This window comes from Panthera uncia, chromosome D4 (assembly GCF_023721935.1).
Source record: "Panthera uncia isolate 11264 chromosome D4, Puncia_PCG_1.0, whole genome shotgun sequence".
Lineage (NCBI taxonomy): Eukaryota > Metazoa > Chordata > Mammalia > Carnivora > Felidae > Panthera > Panthera uncia.
The window spans coordinates 6,108,526-6,129,219 of NC_064807.1; the positions used below are offsets into that span (position 1 = coordinate 6,108,526).

The window sequence follows — 20,694 nt, forward strand, 5'->3', positions numbered from 1 at the left end:
ATGACCACACCTAACTACAAATTAAGTGCAGAGAAGTGCAATCCTATTACATCACACAAAAGCAAGAGATCCAGGAAATATGTGAAATAACACTAATGACCACCACATCCACCATGGAGAAGGATGGTAATGAGCTCTTTGGCCACATTTAGTTTGATCTGAGTCTTTTGATCCTGTAATAAAGTTAAGGCCTTGAAAGCCCATCTGGGGAGGCTGAGAAGTCTGGATTTCCACAAGAATAAGAATAGGCAACACCTTTCCCAGAGTTGCCTAGAAAGTTCAAGGCAGAGCTATGGAGTGGAAAATCAAGCCCTGTACAGCTGATGCCTGAGCTTCTGAGCCCTGCTGGGCATTCTCACATTAATCAGGTCTCACTTCAATCTCTGGTCAGTGAAGCAAAACCACCAAGCCCATCCCTTCTTAAGTGGGAAGGGAGACTGTTTATCTGTATCAAAGTCTTGTGAGAACTATGTGTGACAAATGTGCTCAGGGCAAGTCCCAGGACTCTAGCTACCGAGGTGATGTGACTAAGAACAGGAGGGTCAGGATGACTCCTGGACAGCCTAGAACTTGACTGTCCCCACGTGGGTGGTTTGGAGGTGAGGCAGAGCTGGGATGGCAGAAGATAGAGGTGGGAGATCGAGAGCTCTGAGCTGGCTGGACCAAGCTCTTCCCAGAGGGGCTCTGTCCTCAGACTTTATGGAGCTGAGATAGGAGTTGGGGGTAGCGTTAGAGTATTTAGCACAAGACCAAGTACATTCACTGTGAGAGAAGGCACAGAGCCATGGAGAACTTCTGGGGCACCAAACATTTTCTGTAGGGCCAGGTTGTAAAGTATTTAGACTTTATGGGCAATATAGGCTTTGAGACAGTTACTCAACTCTGCCATCAGAGGCGGGGGGCAAGGGTGTGAACATTGGGAATGATATGGAAACAGTGAGCACGGCTGTGCTTCAATAGTATTTTGCTTACAAAAACAGGAGGCAATTTGGCCCCCTGGCTACAGTTCACCTAATCCTTAAAAAGGAGTTGATATATGTTAGTGGATAATAGAATGTTAACGTTGGTTGGCCAGCATTTCATAGGTGCCTACTGAAAGTACAATGCATCCCAGGATGGGATGGGCTCTTAAAGGAAGAAGGCACTGCACCTGCTTCTTAGAGATGTATAACTTGGTCCTCTGGGAACCGTGGATCCTATTGCCTGTAAGCTTTTTATCTAGCATAACTGTTATAATTAATACATTTATTTCCTTTTGATAAATATGTGACATATAGGACATTTATGTTTATGACCTGGTCCTGTGAGCCCAATTTTACTATACCCAATACTGTTTTCTTCAGATAAGAAGAAGCAGCTTAGCAGTAAGTGACAAATCAAGGGCAAGTTTATAAAATATAGGGGCGCCTGGGTGGCGCAGTTGGTTAAGCATCCGACTTCAGCCAGGTCACGATCTCGCGGTCCGTGAGTTCGAGCCCCGCGTCAGGCTCTGGGCTGATGGCTCGGAGCCTGGAGCCTGTTTCAGATTCTGTGTCTCCCTCTCTCTCTGCCCCTCCCCCGTTCATGCTCTGTCTCTCTCTGTCCCAAAAATAAATAAAAAAAAAAAATAAAATAAAATAAAATAAAATAAAATAAAATAAAATATATAGCAGGTAATGGGTTACTATTAACTGTAAGTGAAGACATAACTAAAAAGATGAACAAAAGATACATAGGCAGTTCCCAAAAGAAGATAAAACCTGTAAATTTGTGCAAATGTTTTATCTCACTAATAACTTGAAAATGCAAATTAAAGTAATGATGACGTACAGTTTTCAATTTCTAAATTAGCAAAATTTAAAAACGATAATACCCAGCATTGGAACAAACGCAATGATGAAACTACATCTTTCATATATTGCTAGTATAAGTTGGTACACCCTTTTAGAGGGCAATTCAGCGATATATTTTGAGAGTCTTAAAAACGTCTATAGCTTTAGTCCAGTAATTTTACATCTTAGATTTTACCTTATGGTAATAATCGGAGCTGCAGATGAAGATCTGTGTATAAGATTATTCATTGTGATGATATTTATTTATTTATTTACTTATTTATTTATTGTAAGCTTGTTTGTTTTGAGAAACAAAGAGAGAGAGTAGGGGAGGGGAGAGAGGGAGAGAGAGAGAATCCCAAGCAGCACAGAGCCCCACACAAGGCTCGAACTCATGAACCATGAGATCATGACTGGAACTAAAATCAAGGGTCAGACGCCTAACTTACTGAGCCACCCAGGTGCCCCTAATTGTGACAATATTTAAATAACAAAGACATAAAACAACTCTGAGGTAGATACTAAAGGTAGAGCAATAGAGAATTAGGTAAGTCCTAGTCCATATATACAATAAAATATCAAAGCCATTAATTATATTTTTAGCACATGGGTAACACTAATGACATAAAATTAAGTTACAGAAAACTATATCAAGCTATACATACTATAATTTAATTTCATAAAATTTAAATACAGAAAAACATTAGAAATTAAAGCACTATTAAATATTAACCACGGTAATCTGTGTGCAATGGATTTTTTTTTTTCATTTTTGCTCAGAAAAAAATATGTAATTTTTAAAAAGTTCTAGGGGTGCCCGGGTGGCTCAATCGGTTGACCATCTGACTTAGGCTCAGGTCATGATCTCACAGTTCGTGGGTTCGAGCCCCACATCAGGCTCTATGCTGACAGCTCGGAGCCTGGAACCTACTTCGTATTCTGTGTGTGTCTCTCTCTCTGCCCCTCCCCTGCTCATGCTCTGTCTCTCTCTGTCTCTCAAAATAAAATTAAACATTAAAAAAAATTTTTTTAGTTGTAAAAGTTGTATTAGTTATTTATTTTTGAGCTGGCCAACACAATTAAAATTAAGCAAGATTCATCGTTTAGTAGTAAGACAAATTAGGTCAAAATCAGTCAATTTTTATATTTATTGCAGAATAAACTATAAGAAGCACAGACAAATGGATAGTAAGACAGACAAGTCATTTCCAAACCCTTCAGTTTAATTTTATCAAGCACTTTTGGTGACAGGGCTGTTTTTCCCCTTCCTGATTTACTCAACTATTCATTATTTCAAAACACATAAAGTGCAGATACCACACATGTCCTTTTTTTGTTGAAAGAGGCAGTGAGCTGAGGAGAAACAGCCCTGTGAAATAAATAGAAAACCCTAAATAGTGAGTCTGCAGGCACCGGGGTGGCAGGTTCATGGATGAACAGGTTTTAGACAGAGCCCTGGCCTCTAGGACAACTCTGTGACCAGAGAATAGTCACATACTTCTATTTTTTGAGGCTCAGGAAGGTCTGACAAATTCACTTACTCCAGCCAAGACTGCCTCTCTCCTGTGGTAGTGCATGTGATGGTTAGTTTTCTGTGTCCATTTGGTTAAACTATCGTACCCTGTTGTTTGATCAAATGTTAGTCTAGATGTTGCTGGAAAGACGTTTTGTAGATGTGATGAATGCTTGTCATCAGTTGACTTTAAATAAAGCAAATTTCAGGGTGTCTGGGTGGCTCAGTCAGTTAAGCGTCTGGCTTCAGCTCAGGTCATGTTCTCACTGTTTGTGAGTTTAAGCCCCACATCAGGCTCTGTGCTGACAGCTCGGAGCCTGGAGCCTGTTTCATATTCTGTGTCTCCCTCTCTCTCTGCCCCTCCCCCATTCATGCTCTGTCTCTGTCTCTCTCAAACGTGAATAAATGTTAAAAAATTTTTTTTAATTAAAAAAAATAAAGCATATTGCCTTCTCAGAATGTGGGTGGGTCTCATTCAATCAGTTGAAGAGCAACAAATGAGGTTTCCCAGAGACGAAGGAATTCTGCCTCAGACCGTAGTATAGATATCTCACCTGAGCTCCCAGCCTACTGGCCTACTCTACAGATTTTGGATTCCTAATTTCAACTCCTACCCGAACTTCTTCCAGCCCCCAAGCCTGCCCTATAGATTTCATACTTGCCAGTGTCCTAGTGGTTCTGTGGTTCTGTTTCTCTGGAGAATATTCAAGTGCCCCTTGGTGGATCTTACCTTAGATTGTGTAGCTCACAGAAAAACTGGAGTCTAAATCTCTTGAATTTTAGTCATGACCTCTTCTTTATAAAAATTAACATTTCAGGCATACAACAAACTAGGAGAATAATATCGTCACCATCGGCATCCCTACCACCCGGTTTAAGAGGTTAAATTTGGTTGTTTTTGTACTTTTACTTCACATGACTGTTTCCATAAACACTACATAGAGGTTGTTTGCAGTTTTTAAACTCTATAATTGCCCACACATTTTCTCTATCTTTCTGCTGTGTATCTTTTCTCCCCAAATTATATTTTTCAGATTTATCCATCTCAAAAATACATCTATTTTTTGTGCTTTCATTTTAGTTGTTTATATTTCCTATTCACCTGTATTTCTGATTTGTTGCTATTGTAAATAAAAGTACCAGGAACATTCCTGTGTGAGCCCTCTTTGATGTATATCTAAATGGTCCTGACCTCTTTACATCACACCACATATTTAAGTGCCAGGGAGGGGTGAGGAAGAGAGAAGAGAAGCATCATTCTTTCACCTCCTTTACTCTCCCTCCCCAGGTTAGAAGGCACAATGGACGACTATATGTTACTGGTTGGGGGGAAAGAGAAGAGAATTAGTTTTCCTTCCTTCCTTCCTTCCTTCCTTCCTTCCTTCCTTCCTTCCCTCTCTCCCTCCCTCCCATCTTTCCTCTTTTTGTTGTTTTTTGTTTTTCAAGTAGGTTTCACCCCCAGAATGGGGCCCAATGCAGGGCTTGAACTCACCACCCTGAGATCAACATTGAGCTGAGACCATAAGTTGGATGCTTAACCAACTGAGCCATCCAGGCACCCCAGTCTAATTTCTTTAATTTGACTTTTGACCAAGATATTTACTTTACTTTGAATTTCACCTACCATTTAAAAAAGAGTATGAGGTTTTTCTGCTTATAAGGAGATGCATTGTTTAAAAATGGCTGTGATACCCTGTTAATCCAAGAAAGTCCCTCTATTAACCATGTGCTACTCAGGCCTTGTGGCAGGCCATAGGATGAGACATGCAGAATGGCAGCAAGCCTTTGAGCCTCCCTCAATTCCTCACATACATGGTTTTGCCTTCATTACTCAGATTCTAACCCCTTTTCTGACAATACTTTCTCTCTAGGGGACAGGTTGCAACTGGTCCCTCATAGGTTCAATTAGCCTATGGACATATTTTATTTGGTTTGTTTGATATTTGAAATACTTCCAGCAAGCATTTAATAACTAGGACATTTTATAGAAAAATCTGGATTTCATCTTCTTCAACAATGTTAGCCTGGTGCTAAATTCACAGGAATATGCCCTCCAGTTGGTCACCATCCCGTATCTGGTTATAGTGTGCCCTTCTTTGTCATTTCAATACTTGCCTGGCCGTCTCGGCATCTGAGTTTACCTTACCACCTCTGCTCTCAAACCAACTGCTCTGTGGCTCTACAGCAGACACCCTTTTTCTCTTTCTTCCTTATGCTGAGCAGTTGAAGGAGACACTTATACAAAGACTCAGAGCTCATGAAGCACAAATACTGAGGTCTCTCCCATGGAAACCCACATGTAGACCAAGTATCCCAGTCTATCGGACTATAGGAGTTTTGTTTCTCAAGGAACAGATGTTTCAGTTAGTACTGCCAGTAATAATCTGAAACTTTTCTGAGTTAAGAATATCTCATTGTTGATTCAGAGCAATTCAGCACAACTAGACCTTAAGTATAGTCCAGACCTAAACTGCCTTTGTTCCTTGTTCTGTGCCCAGGGACGAGTATTGCAGTAATGGGATGTGTTTTCACGAATGGCTTTCAGGGATGTGGTAGGAGGGAGCAGGGCCCAATGTCATTCCTGTCAGTCATATTTTGTACTTCTGAGCTGCCAGGCGCTGACCCTGGTGTTGAAGATTTTTTAGAGTTGTTTTCACAGTTGGTGCCTCTGGAATTTTACAGACACATTCAACAGAACTCTAAAATGACCAGTTCTGAATATTTCAAGTAGCTGATAGCAAAGTTATTTACAAATTTCTATGAGTTGCCTATGATTTTGGCAAACTCATGAGCTCGTGCGTCACACCATGTGATCCCCAGATTTCAAAAGGAAAGGTGGTTTTCCTAAGAAAGCTAGAAATACCCATTGTGCAAGAGGACCCAGGTCTGGTCCCCAAAACACCACTTCCCCAGGGTCTAAGCATTTCATCCAACCAGGCTGAATGATTTTTAGCAACCCCAATTCTCCTGACCTCCATATCATATCCTTTCCCACAAATTCCAGCTCCAAGCCTGTCAGCCTCATGAAGAGACTTCTATTCTCCCAACTTTGACCCACAGCCCCCAACGATGTACTTAACAACGGTTGCAAAAACATGAGTTGTTGATCGGTTCAGATTTGAGTATCTTCCCTTGCTGTTAAGTGTTAAACATGTTTCTAAGCATGTGGGCCCTGATGTCCTGTGCAGATTCCCGGTAATGCCTAGTAATAGAGACAGACCAAAGAGTACACAACTATTCTGTGGCTGCACAGCAGACACTTTTTTTTTTCCTCCAAGAGAGGTGTGGAACAACCTAAGGTCACAGTAGCAACGGGCAGAAATGCCACTGAACAGGAAGATTCTGTGCAGGCTGAAACTATTCCATTGCCCTTTTGTGCATTCCGAGAACAGGGTTTATTTCTTAATTTAACCTAGGAGAAGAAAAGAGGTGAAAGAGATAAGGTAAGTCACGACTACTTACAGCTCTGTTCACTTCCCTCCTTATTGTGGTGACTGATCTTTTGGTTGTGTCTGAAAAAGAGAAATCCCAGGGACAGGATAAGATTACTGAGAAAAGTGTTCTGTTTATAGGCCAACAGATGGCAGAATGAAAAGTTAATCCAAATAAATCACATGTAGAAGCCAAATGCCTACTGTGGCTTGAGACATCAGGCTGAACAACAGATAAGGGAAAACTGTACCCTTAGGCAAAAACCTTGAACAAAATAGTAGGTCTACTTTCCATTCTTTTCTCAGCCCCTGGCCACCAGGCACTCAAAGGCTGAGGGACTCTTAATTTGGGTATTCAGCCCCAGGAAACGTCTGGCTTCAGAATTCTCTTTCCCTGTTCTGCTTTGCTCTTGACTGTCACTTCCTTCTGGTCTGCCCTACATGAAGCAAAAGGGCTGATCAATTAATTTATACTAAGGTGTACATGACCGATATTGTTCCAGAGGAACTCGGGGCAGAAGCACAAGTTCACATAACAGGATGTTGTTCACCACTGTTTCCCTGGTTTCATCTCTTTTTCAACCCTTGGTGTCACGTGTTCCCTGTCCCAGCTCTGATTTTCTTCTAGAGCTTGATGCCCGGGTTCCTAAACTATGTGCATCCCTACTTCTGCTTTTGCTCTGTACACTAGATTTTTAGCAACTGCCTCATGACAATACCACCCTTGGCCTGGACTTTGAGGGCCTCTATCCAGCACTGAAGTCTCCCCGAAGAGGAGTTACATTTGAAAGGAGCCTAAGAGTTAACCCATAGAAATTGCCCATGAATGATGGAGTTTCAGTCCAGTCCTCTCTAACGCTTGAGAAAGTGCTGCCATGCTGTAGTGCTTCCTTAACCATCAGACAACATATTTGGTCTTTGGTTTAAATTTCTGTAAAGTTCCAGCTCAGTCTTTTAGGGCAGTGCCATTCAAAGTGTAGAGTCCATGGGCTGGGGCTGGTGGGTGAACGATTTGTTACCAGCCCACAATGAGACAATTACCGAGATTTAGTATAACACTTAGCAACTTCTATAGTAATCCTTTTACTGTGTTTTTTTCTGATCATATTTATTGACATGTCAGAGGTTTATTGAATCCAGTAAAAACTGGCCTTATTGTTGTATGTCTTTGTTCTTTTTATTTTACTTTTTAGTAATTAAGTTTTAGTATATATTGCAAAAGCATTGACGCTAACATATTGGAAATGTAAAAATAAATGGTTCCTTATAACAGAAAGTTTGAGAAATATTATTCTTATGAGCTGCAGGCCTGTTCTAGAGATCTGGTCTCTTTATAGCTGGTGACTCCTCCTGGATTCTGTTCTTGACTTTGCCATCAGCACAGCCAATGATCAAGCCATTCAATTATTTTGGGTTGAGACTCTCTCCTTCCATTGCCCAACATAATACTATCCAGACTGAGTCAGTTTTTATTATTTTGCAACAAGAAGGCCATACAGCATCAGACAGACTTATGTTCAAACCCCAGCTATTTGACTTTAAGAATACTTTTGAAGCTTCAGTTTCTTCATGTGCAGTGTAGACACTACTCCTTGCCTCAAGAAGTTTTTGTAAAATTAACTGAAAAGAAGTTTGTAAAGGGTCTACCCAGTGCTGTCCAAAGAGGGACATATTTTGCTGTCTGCAAAGAGGGAAATATTGTATATCTGCTCTGTCCAATAGCCTCTAGCCCCACGTGGCTATTGACCACTAACAATATTGAGCACTTAAAACATGACCAAGGAATTGAATTTTTATTTAATTTAAATTTGAATAACCACATACGGCTATTATATTATACAGAGCAAGTTAGCATGGATACCTGCGTATAGTAGGTTCAATGTGTAAAATTTTATTGAACATCTATCTACATGTGCCAGGCAATGTTTCAGACACTGGGCATTTATTGGTAAATAAGAGAAACACAGCCCCTGCAGTCATGAAACTTAAAGACCAACAGATGAGGCAGAACTTTACATTACTTTTGCAACAGAAGTTGCCAGCTCCTTCTCTAGAACACAGTGAGTCACCTGGAGCCCCGCACTGTTGAGGGCTCCTCTCAGGTAGTGATGGTAAACAGAACCTTCTATGGACTGGCCACAGCTGCCCTCTCTGTACAGCGTGGTGTGCAGAGCTGGTCGTTGAGTCATAGATGGGCAAGTCCGTTTAGGAGCCAATGAGCTTTCTGGGCAGAGAGGGACTAAGAGAGCCACCCCTTTACTTGACTCTCTCTGATAGACTGAGAAGTTCAGGACAGCAATGGCTTGAAGAGGAACTCAAGAGAAGGAAGTTAGGACTGGCATCCCAGACTTAACATAAAGACCTCAGCCAGAAGAAGCTGGCTGGGCACAGCTGTGGGGAAAGCGGGAAGCCCCTTCTGCCTCATCAACCCTTGAGGGTCCTGCTTCGGGAACCGTGGAAGCACACATGAGGGGGGCCAGAAAAGTGTCAGCTTGGGTCACTCTGGTCTTTGTGGGGATCTGGACCAGCAAGGCTGCCTTTGCATGGTCGATGGAGACCCCCAGAGGGAACAGAAATGTGCCTGGCAGGAATAGAAAGAGCTCAAAACCAGGGCCCTCAGGGGAACTGCCCTGGCTCCCCAGGAGCCTCCCTGTCTGTTTGGAAGCAGCAGCCCTGTGGGCTAAGTTGGCCTTGTGACAGTATGTTGGAGGTGGGGAAGTCCATGCTGTAAGGGGGAGACATTGGATGTCTAAGACAGGCAGTTGGGTGCTTGAGGAATTAGTTGGAAAATTAAAAGGGACGCAATTGAGTTTGTGGCCCAAGGTATTGAAACAGGTCCTAGACGTATAACTGTGTGCTGAGGGTGCTGGAAGGAGAAGTAGGTACCGGAAGCATCTCACAAGGGGATGTCCTGTGATGGGTGTGGTGAGGGGGGCAGAATCAGGAGAGGGTTGAAGAAGTAGTAGCTTCACCAAGTTTTAAGGGATGACACCAAGTCAGGTGGACAAAGAGAAGAAAATACTTTAAGAGGACCGTGTGCTACATGAGAAAACTCAGATCTGAAGGGGTGGGGTGGCACTGAGGACTTAGGACCCTCACATGGCTAGAGCTTAGAGAACGAGGGTGATGGTGTCTCAGGAAAAAGCCAGAATTGTGAGCCACACCACTCAGGGCATGTTGGGACTTCGCCTAGGGAGCAGTGGGAAGCCATGGGCGAGGTCTGATCATGGAGACGTGTAGACTTGAGAACCTGAAAGCCTGTTCTGGCTAGAAGCGAAAATAGACCCATACTGCAGGTGGCAAAAATGGGTGCAGGGAGACAAGTTGGGAGGGTTCTGTTCCAGTCCAGGTGAACCTCAGTAGTGGCGGTGAGGTTGGGTCAATAAGCAGTAAAACGCTCATTCTCATGTCGCTTCCCATTTTACAGATAGAAAAAGCCATCTCAAGGAAGTTAGGTAATTCGTACAAGATCATAGAGCCAATAAATGGCAGCTTCAGGTCCCAACCTAGCCTTCTGACTCTGGTTTAAAGCTCTATTTACAGGGTCAGCCATTCTCAACCTTCTTTCATGACACATGCAAGGCACACAGATGTGTGTGCGTGTGTGTCCATGTGCCTCCCATGAGGGAAAGCAGATCCCAGTGCATGTGAGTTGGGGTATGGCGTTGTATTATACAGGCAGCCATGATTTCCCTCTGGCTCATTACAAACAAATAAGGAACCATTTGGAAATTTACTCTCTCAACTCTTATTAGCAACAAATGTCTACCACCACAGTTGGTACCCAAGCCTTGTACCTAGTGTGGAACTACTGATAGCCTTGCTCACTCTTGAGACTGGGGTGAAGGATAAGGGAAAGAATTTTTTCTGCTCTACCTTTCAGTGTGACCCCATTTCATTCCCCCAGACAGGGTAAGGACAGAAAACTCTGTTGCTCATTTCTCAGGTGACTAAGTTCTCAGGTTGCAGGCCTAGAACTTTGGTATAGACCTGTTCCTGAGGGGTGTGTATGGGGGAGGTGAAAGAAGAATGACAGAAGATTAAATTCTAATGAGGGGCATCTGCCATGGCTCTCTGAGGTCATAGATTTGTGGAAGTGATTCTGTTTGGGGTATCCGGGCAGCTCAGTCAGTCGAGCATCCGACTCTTGATTTTGGCTCAGGTTATGATCCCAGGGTCAGTGGGATCAAGACTCCTGTCAGGCTCTGTGCTAAGGGGGAGCTTGCTTGAAATTAACTCTCTCTCTCTCTCTCTGCTCCCCCTTCCCCAAATAAAATGTTTAAAGAAAAAAAGAAGTGATTCTGTTTAGTTAAAGTTCTGTCAGAGAAGACACTGTAATTCCTCCTTTATGGTGAAATGCCCTTCCTCTCCATTTCTATCATTTCTTTCTCTTTTTCTTTTTCCCTTCTTCCTCTTCTCCTTCCTCCCTTCTTCCTTCTTCCTTCTTCCTCAACCTCCACTCCCCTTTCTTTTGACAACAATTCCTTGGGTTCTATAGTAGAGAGTTTTGTGGTTAGCACCCAAGTTAATGCATACATAGGGCAGTGGACAAATAGAGCATGATAGTATTTTGAGACAGATGAGAATACAGAGGTTAGACTGTAAATGTAGCATAACAAACACCAAAAAGCCTCCCAATTCTCAAATAATGGCCACCCCCAATTCCTATTGGATTATTCCCAGATGTCATTTCCTTTTCTATAAACATGTGTAGACCTTGGGAGGAGCTTACTGGGTGCTGAAAAAGGAGTAGTTTAGTAAACCAGAAGACAAGTCTGCAGATATTCTGGCCAGGGTTCAAAGGTTACATGACAGGAGTAGGTGGGTGAGAATAGGATAGGCTGAGGAGGGACTCCAGGAGAGCCACTGAAAGACATTAGGGAGCCATCAAAACAGGTGGTCTTCCTGCCCGCAAATGGCCTCACACACTTCTCTTCTTTCATTACCAACCAAGGGATTCAGATTCCTAGGGGTTGGGGAGGGCTTAGCCCAGCTGACGCCCAGAATGTGGCAAGAGGGGGAGAGAACTGAAGGAATCCTCAGAAGTGATCTTGGCATCCTCCTGCCCGTGAACTCTGACCACATAGTTGTCTGCATTACCAAAATGACACTGATCTCATGAGGCTAATGACTCTTCTTGGCTCAAAGAACAAAGAAAACTATTTCAGCATAGGAACAAAACATTCCTTTAAAAATATTCCATATGAGGATTTCAGCTCACTGAAGAAGACTAGGGCTGTTTTCTTCTGGGGAAAAAAATCATCAGGATGAGCCCAAAGGGATTCATAAGCCCTGAGGAGATTGGTATGAAACTGGGGAGCAGAACCCCACATTGCAGACACCCAGTCCACTTGGTTACCATGAATAAAACACACTTACCCTTTCTAAAATAAAGCTTTTGGAAGAGCTGTTTCCTTAGGGCTGTCATCGTAGCTATGAAAATCAAAGCAATGATGAAGGAAGGGATGAAAACAGGAAGCAGCCAATTTGAAGGGATCTTGGGTTCTAGGTCACCTGGATGAAAAAAACAAAACACCAGAATCCCATTACATGGGAACTTAGAGATAGACCAACAAGTTGACCATCTGAGGAGGTTATAACCAGGTACTGTTCTGTGTATGCTGCACGTACTAGTTCATTTACTTCTCATGACCATCCTATGTGGCAGGCTTTGCTATGACCCTCATTTTACCAGTGAAGAAAGGGAGGTCCAGAGAGTCTGGGAAATGTTTCCAAAGTTGCACTGTAAGAGACAGAGCTGAGATATAATCCAGGCTGTCTGGTTCCAGATTCTATGTTTTTCATCATTCTCATCCATCTACTGTGTTTATCTATCTATCTATCTATCTATCTATCATCATCATCCATCTACTGTGTCTGTCTATCTATCTATCTATCTATCTATCTATCTATCTATCTATCTATCATCATCTCTTTCTTTCCAGTAGGATGGTCTCTCAACCCAAACATGTATTCCCCCTCCACTGTCAAGCACTCACAGTGTTTAGAATCTATACCATTAGTCAATCAATTTCAAGGGTTAACAGGGATCCTTTTGGGGAAAAAAGTATAATATTGTAGATAGTGTTAACATACAAAATCCAGACATTCATACCTTAGTGTGAATTACTACAGCGTGTCCTTTTCCTTGTGTCAGCTAATCACTGAGGACTGGCACTGAGGAAAAGGTGAGTTTACTGGAGAGGCGGGTGAGAAGAGCAATTTTGGAGACAGGGGAAGGCCTTGTAAAGGAGAGTTCTGAGTATCTAGAAGTTAGAATAAGGGTTCCAGACTGACAGTGAGGAAGAACTGGAGGGGGCTTCGCAATGGGGAGAAAGAAGCATACCCAAGGTAAGCTGTGCCCTTTCCAAAAGCCTGAATTTTGCCCCATGGAGTAACTACTGCAGAATAAACATAACACTATGGTCCAGGAGAAACCTGGCAACAGTGCTCAGGAGGAAAGGCTCAATCCTGGCAACTGCCTTCCCTCTCCCCCATCTCAGTGCCATCTGAGAATCACAGATTGTTTTAGTTGAGAAGGGATTGGACATCATTTACTCTGAGCCCCTCATTTTAGAGTTCAGGAAGTAAGGCTCAGAAATGCCAAAAAATCTATCTGAGGTTATCAATGCCAAATAAGTGGCAAAGCCAGGATTGCAAGCCCAGATTGGTTTAATCAAATCTCCATTCCCTGCAGTTATTTGTCTTTATTGAAAACAGTGTGGTGAACATTAAGGAAGAAAGGATTCAGAAGCCTGGCTCATGCACACATTGCATAGCTTGTACTAATTACAACAGCTCTTTTACTTTTAGGAAGTGCTTATTAAGTACCACTGCAGTAGCACTGTGAGTCAAGGGGCCCCGAGACCTTCAGTGTCTCCACAACAGGAGAAGTCCTTACTTCAGTGACTCTTTACAAACCCTTGTCCTCTGAAGGTTCCTTCACAGTCCCTTCTGCATACAGAAGCTCTACTCGTCCCTCAAGACTTTCCAACAACGAACATCAGTCTGCTTAGACTGTAAGTATTTAGAGAACAAAGACTTCACCTAAGTCATCTCTGAATCCCCTATAGAGCCAAGTGCCAGCTACATGAAAGAGGTCAGTCAGTAAGGATTTGTTGGGCCGAGTTAATCACTGTCTACGTAGTCTACCTAGCCCGATCCTCCCTGTCCTTATTTACCTTGTGGCAGACTGATGCTCATCCCTGAAATCCATTCTCTCTTTTCCCCTAGTATGAGGTCATTAGCTGGACACATGGCTTCTCAAGACTACATTTTGGAGCCTCCCCTGCAGTTAGATGTGGGCCAGCCATGTAAACTAAGTTCAAGTCATGGGTCTTCTGAGCCTTGGCCTTAAAACATTGGACAAGTCTTCCACCATTCTTTTTCCTTTCTGACTTTCCTTTCTGACTCTCTTTCCTTTTTGATGTGGCAGTGACCCGACTTCGACAATTCAACAGAGAAAACATTTTGGAGAACGGCGAGCAACAAGATGGAAAGAACCTGGATCACTGAATAACTTTATGGAATATAGATACTTACCTGCTCTGAATTACCTAAGAGAGCAATAGAATTCTATCTTGTTTGAGTCACATTTTGAGGTCTCTCTGTTGTAGCAGCTTAGCCTTTATTCTAATACATATTCTTATAAATTATTTTATAATAATTACATGTTACTTAACAATGATATGATGATACAATGGGAAAACTAGGTTTCATCCTCCCCACAGTCCCATGCACTCAAGGAAGCCATGCTTCTTGGTAGAGGCACTATATTCCCTGCCCCCCCCACCCCCCCACCCCCCCACCCCCGTTTCCATACTTTCTGAGTGCTAAGGACTTAGCAGGCATATTCCATTTAATCTTCACCATCACCCTCTAAGGTATCTGTCATTATTCTTATTCTACAAATGTGAGACCAAGTTCTAGGATGACTCAGTTATATGTTCATGTTCTGAAAGCTACTAGTGGCAGAGAGAGGATTTAAATATCAAGTCTGTTTGATTTCTGAGCCCATGCTCTTGACCACTGCCAGAGAGTCCCCTCCAGGTCTCCTTGGATGGCTTCACTTCTGGCCCCATAAAAATGTTTTTATAGTTATTTCCTGTGTTCCAATCCCATTGTATTTCCTCATGAAATGCAACAATGGGCTGAGCAGAGGAAACCCTGTTTCAAAAGGAAAATGGACCCATTGCCCTTTTGTTTCTGATCAAGTTAGGATGTTCAGTCATCCATCCTACAAACACTGGAGCACCTCCCACCACCAGACTCTCATTGCTCTATTTGCTTTATTCACTGACTTCTAGAGAAGTTTGTGATGGGTCACAGAATCAGCAATGAGCAACTCAACTGATGAGAATGACCAGAAAAAGGACAGTCATAAAGCAGCTTAAAATGCCAGGAACCGTGGGAGGATGTGTGACTGGTTATTTGTTGCTGGTATTAGTGCTACAAACCAGGGGGTCACTTGACTGCTCTGATCTGGTGGTCCACACAGTCTGTTGGCTGGGATAATGGGACTGTTTTATCAAGGCTAATCCTCCAACCCACTAATCTGACATTAATTGAGCACTTAGTATGGGCAGTGTGTTTTAGCTTAGTATGGGCATACTGTTTTAGCTTTTGCCACAAAGAAGACCCATGTGAACAATTAAAATACAATGAAAGATAAAAGACAAGTATAGTCACAGGCAAACCAAGTCATGGTACAGGTAATCAGTCTTAGAAGAAGAGATAAGGGAAGGACCACTTTTGCCCTGGGATTATCTAAGCTGCTCTGGAGAGAGGGCAGACTTCAGGGCAGTGAAGAGGGTGAGTAATTATGTTTTCTGTGGAAGAAACTGCCTGAGCAGAGAAATCATGGGGGTGGGAGAGGTGGCAGAAATCTCAGAGAGCACTGGTGAGGAAGGAGAGCTGACCAGAGCCCAGGAGCCATGTCAGGAGGTAGTAGCATGAATACAATTCTGGGAAGAATAGGTAAATGTAGGCTGAAAGTCTCTAACTGCATGAAAATCTCTCCGTGCCCTTGCCAGTTACATTTATGAGTGATATCCTAGAAGATCCTGAGCTGATGCAGACCCCACGGGCCTCTCCTGTGATTGTTGACTATTCATTCAGCTACACTGACTTCCATGGAAAGAAGAACCACCTTCATTCATTCATAATTTATCACTGGTTCAAGGTCTCCAGAGGAATGGTCAGTGTGCCCTTCCTACTTCTCCACCGCAAAGAAAAAAACACTGATGTAATCGGTGGTGCAAAGGCTAGATTCCAGTTATCTCAAAGTTCATCTTACCCAGGCCCCTATTTCCCTGATCCTTCTGGAAAACCACATTCCATCCAAAGTACTGGCCTACACTTAACCAGGCAGGAAATTCCACACAGCAAAGGACAGTTACTCAACAATTCCAAGAAAAATAAATTCCTCTGTGACTGTTAGTATTTAAGCCTCTAAAGCCCTAGTATGAATTAATTGTATCTCAATTTTCATAAGGTGTCAAGTCTGAGGATCTGCACTGTGATAAAAAGAGAGGTAGAGAACATTAAAGACCAGCTTGCCTAATTCACTATTTTTCCTCAAAGTTGACCCTAAAAATGAGGTGTTTCTAATGTCTTCATTTCTACCAAGATTCTTAGCATGACATCTCTCTTTACTGCCTCACTTTCTCAAATCCATTCAGTTAGAAAGAAGCTGGGCTAACCTTAGTGTTGGAATTGGGTAGTAAAGTGTGGATAGGTTGGGGGGGGGGTGGTAGAGGGGGGGGCAATGAGAAGAAGGCGGCTGGCTGCCCCTGAAAACTATGTCAGGGAGGGTTTTTTCCTCCTGAAGAAAATCCTGGGAAATTAATGATGAGATGGGGATTGAGTCACTTCAAAGTCCTCAGTCCTGCCAGTTCATGATGAAATATAAATTAATTTGAGATAGAGCAGATATCTTTGATGCCCCAGCTTCTATCCTGTCTGTCCCAGCCCTGATTTCAGCCAGGGATGAATGTAGCTGAATGATGGATGGTTCCAGTCGGGTTCTGATTCACTTCCCCCTGATAGTCTCACCTCAAGCACATGCTGCTTCTGTGCCAGGGTTTCCTCAATGCTGAAGCTTGGTCCTTCTCACTGTTATGTCCAGTGACCCACATGTGGGATTTTTCCTTCTTATCCGCACAGATTTAGGCTCTACTGGATTAAAGGTCCAGCTTCCTAGTGGCAAATGCTTCCATCAAGGGATATGCTCTACTGCATCTAAATTCATAGCTTGAGTTCTACCCATGGGTGGACCAGCAGGCAGAGAAAAGAATTTCTCTACTGACAGAGCGATTAGTCTTGATTACCATGAAGAACGTGAGAGCTGCTACCTAATGCAGGCACAGAAGGTTAGGTCTGGAACTCGGGGATCCATGGATTCTCTGATTTTTGTACTTCCACGTTCAGTAATAACAAAGAAAAGGCAACTGCAGCAAGTCAGTCTGTTCCGGGCAAGGCAACCAAGGGCTCGGTGCTCTCAGGGTTGACAGCGAGTGTCACCAGCCCACTCCCTGCCCCCACTCCTCTGCTCCATCTGAAGTGCTGAGTGAGAGAGATCTAGAATGTGTGGGGATGAGAGAGAGGACAATGATCGGTTATGGCTTGGCATCCACTTCAGCAGCCAGAACTGTAGCTTGTTCTATGAACTCTTGCCTATGAAATCTTGTGAAGAGATACCATATGGCTTCATGGCTGCCTCCCAGCCTGAAGGCTTAGTCACGGGGCTTATAGGGCAAGGGACAGACTGCTGCAGTCCTGTCTCACTTCCTCTTGGCTTCACCTCTAACTTCAGCCACAGCTCGGGAGAAGTCTGGGTGACCTTTGACTTGCTTCATTCACCTCAAATGGGTACTTTGCTTTCTGCCCTGGGATTACTTGACACTACAGGTGCTGGGGGGAACTCACTCAGCCCACATGCATGCATAGCTCCCAGCATGGAGTGCACAGTCCTGCAGACTGCTGTCAACCAACAGGGGTGAAAGGAGATGACCTCCACCTGAAGTGCTTTGAGTGAGCATCGTGGGAGGCTGTCTGTACACTTCCCAGGTGGTCTTTGGGTATTTGAGCTCCCGTTTTGCTGATAGCAACAACTTCAATTCTTGCTTCTAGTCTGAATCTCCTAAGCCTCCCATCCCTGCTCCCTGAGGCCACCACCTAAATACTGGCATGCCACACGAGCTCCTATCGTAGGCTCTGTTTTGTCTAACTAAGACAAAGGGCAAAAAGTGGAATATAATGACAATATTAAAGTTTCTATAAATTATGTCAAATTTAAGCAGTGCTAGGGACTGCCCTTTATTCGGAGATTATATCCTTTTCTGGTACGGTAGCAGAATAATGGCTCCCTCAAAGATGTCCATGTTCTAATCCCTGAAACCAGTGAACGTGTTACCCCACAGGCAAAAAGGGATTTTGCGGATGTGATTATATTAAGGACCTTGAAATGGGAAAATTAACCTGAATTATCAGGTTGGGGGAAGGCATCTAATGCAATTACAAGGGTCCCTACAAGGTGGAAGAGGGAGGCAGGAGAATTAAAGAAAGACGTGATGACAGAAGCAGACGTCTGAGGGATGCAGCTGGTGGCTTGGAAGGTGGAAGAGGGACCATGAGCCAAGGAATGCAGAAGCTAGAAAAAACAAGAATATCATTCTCCCTTAGAGCCTCTGCAATCCTGTCGACACTTTGACTGAAGCCCAGTGAAGCCCATTTGGGATTTCTGATTTTCAAAGGTGTAAGCTAATAAATTCGTGTTGTCTCAAGCCCACAAAGTTTGCAGCAGTTTGTTAGATGGGGCAAGAGGAACCTTATGATGAGCTTGGTGAGAAGGTGACCCGTCTCTTAGGGAAGAATTTTGATACTAGGTGTAGAGTTGCTCTTATTTGGCAAATAGATGTTCTTACCCAGCAACTACAAAATAAAACAGACTCCCAAATTGTTTGAAATTTCCCTGGTGCATGAAGTTCTAAAGTATGGGGCACAGAGCCATCAGCAAAGGCTCTGAAAGATTTTACAAAAGGCCAGCTTTCCTTGAAAACCCCATACCCACCTGAGTGTCAGCAGAGCCAGCAAAGTCACATTTATTCTGCTGACTCTCTAGGCACCGTGCCCGAATTACAGTGATTAGCTTTCATGCTGGCTATTATCTGTTTCCTCTTGAGATTCACCCTCTGCACTTCAACACTGGGTTCTGAGCTCTGAGAGGTTGGCCTTTTTGAAACACATCAGTGGGACTCCCTTGTTCTCTGACTCGCAGCTGGGTGCCGCGGATGGGAGGCACAGGCAGGAGCCTGGAGGCTGGGGGGAGTGTGAGGTTGGGGTATTTGTCTCCCTGGCTTCCATCCGGGAACCACCCCAACAGTAGCAGTCACTCCTCTGACTGTTGAAGCCCCAGGGTCTGGCCATAACCTTACTCGCTTCTCTAGATTCTGACCACACCTCCACAAATAGACTTTTTATTACGCTATCCTCCAATTACTCATTCTGAGTATGCCATCTATTTCCTGACTACTGGAGTCGGGAAGGGTGGGCTGCTCTTACCATGAGGGTCTATGACGGCTGAAGTAAGTTCTTTCACGTTAGCATTCCAGAACACACAGCTCACATTTCTGCCGGGGTGTGGCTTTAGTCGCAGAACACTGGTGACCCGGTAGAGGCCTTCAGAGGTCTTGGTGTGGCTGGTGTTGGCAGGGACGCTGACGTTTGGCCAGGACACTTCTGCCAGGGGATAACCTTCAGCCTGGCAGGTGAGCTGTACCTCATCTACCCCTGGGATCTTAAGGATATGAGTGTTTATTTTCTTGTAGGAAGCTGGATAATACAAAAAGAAAAAGAAGTAAGTTTTTCTTTTCTGATTCCTAGAGATCTCCGTACTCATTGCCATGTGAAATGGCTAAAATTATCATTATCAATATTAAGTAATTATGCTTTTAATTTTTTAAACATTTCCTGTGTCCCAGATATCATGCTACTGACATCGAAGGATTTCATTTTTATAATATAACAAAAATGGTGTTGTTGGTATTCCCAATTTTTGTTGGAGGTAACTGAAGCGAGTGAGGTTGAGTATTTTGCCCAGAGTCACCAGGCTTTAATAATTGCTGGAGCCAACATCTGCACATTGGAAGTTTGATTCCAAGTCTCAACAGTGCTTTCCACTACCACACTCTGTGGCTTCCTGTATTCCTGTAAATTATCTTACAACCGGGGACTGGAGAAAAGACAGAAGGTGGTTAAATGAAATCACTAGATAATCCCCACATTCTTGTTTTACTTGGTGCTTCTTCCAACATCTTTTCAGAAGAAAACTTTCTTCCCACTTCCCCCTTTCCTCCCTTCTCTATGAGATTAGGAGGAGAAAAAAATAAAGACCTAGATTCTATCTATAAAGAGTTAAGAATTAGTTATATAACTTACTTATCCTGTACACACATACACACACACACACACACACACACACACACACACCTGTGTATAGTGTATGCTGAGTAAATTAATCCAAAGTGGCTCCCTACCCTCTAAAAAACTGAGATCTAAAATGCATACAAATGACATCGAAAGCAATAAGACACAAGGACAAATTGTTATCTTAGATGATAGCCCCAAATAAAGACATATTAACAACATATGCAGATACCAGGGAGTATGGAAAGTAATCTGTTAGTTTTTGGTGAAGGGAAGTGGAAATGAGTACTAACTTCCATTAGCTAGGAAATTTTTAAGAAACAGAATTTTGATACAATCTTTGTGTTTGTGGCTCAGGTGTGATGAAACCATTTTTTTCTTACTGTTGGGAGGAGTATCAACAGGCACACCCATCCTAAAAAGCAATTTTACATTAAAATCATGAGGACAGCCCTGTGGAAAACATCAAATGTGTATGAGGTAGTAAGTGCTTTCTAGGTGCTAAGCTTCACGC

At 43.2% G+C, this 20,694-nt stretch overlaps 1 protein-coding gene across 3 annotated transcripts in view; it reads right to left on the bottom strand.

Moving 5' to 3' along the window:
• Window positions 1-20,694, bottom strand: part of PDCD1LG2 (programmed cell death 1 ligand 2) — a 76,602-nt gene that overhangs the window by 25,862 nt on the left and 30,046 nt on the right. For 2 of the 3 annotated variants that reach the window (XM_049642383.1, XM_049642469.1), the window contains exons 4-6: window positions 19,317-19,586; window positions 12,135-12,269; window positions 6,787-6,836 (exon numbers count right to left, since the gene is read on the bottom strand). In XM_049642383.1, the coding sequence (XP_049498340.1) occupies window positions 6,787-6,836; window positions 12,135-12,269; window positions 19,317-19,586 (455 nt within the window). Of the gene's footprint in view, window positions 1-6,082; window positions 6,837-12,134; window positions 12,270-19,316; window positions 19,587-20,694 lie in introns of those variants that run through there. The other variant, XM_049642550.1, reaches the window with a different exon arrangement.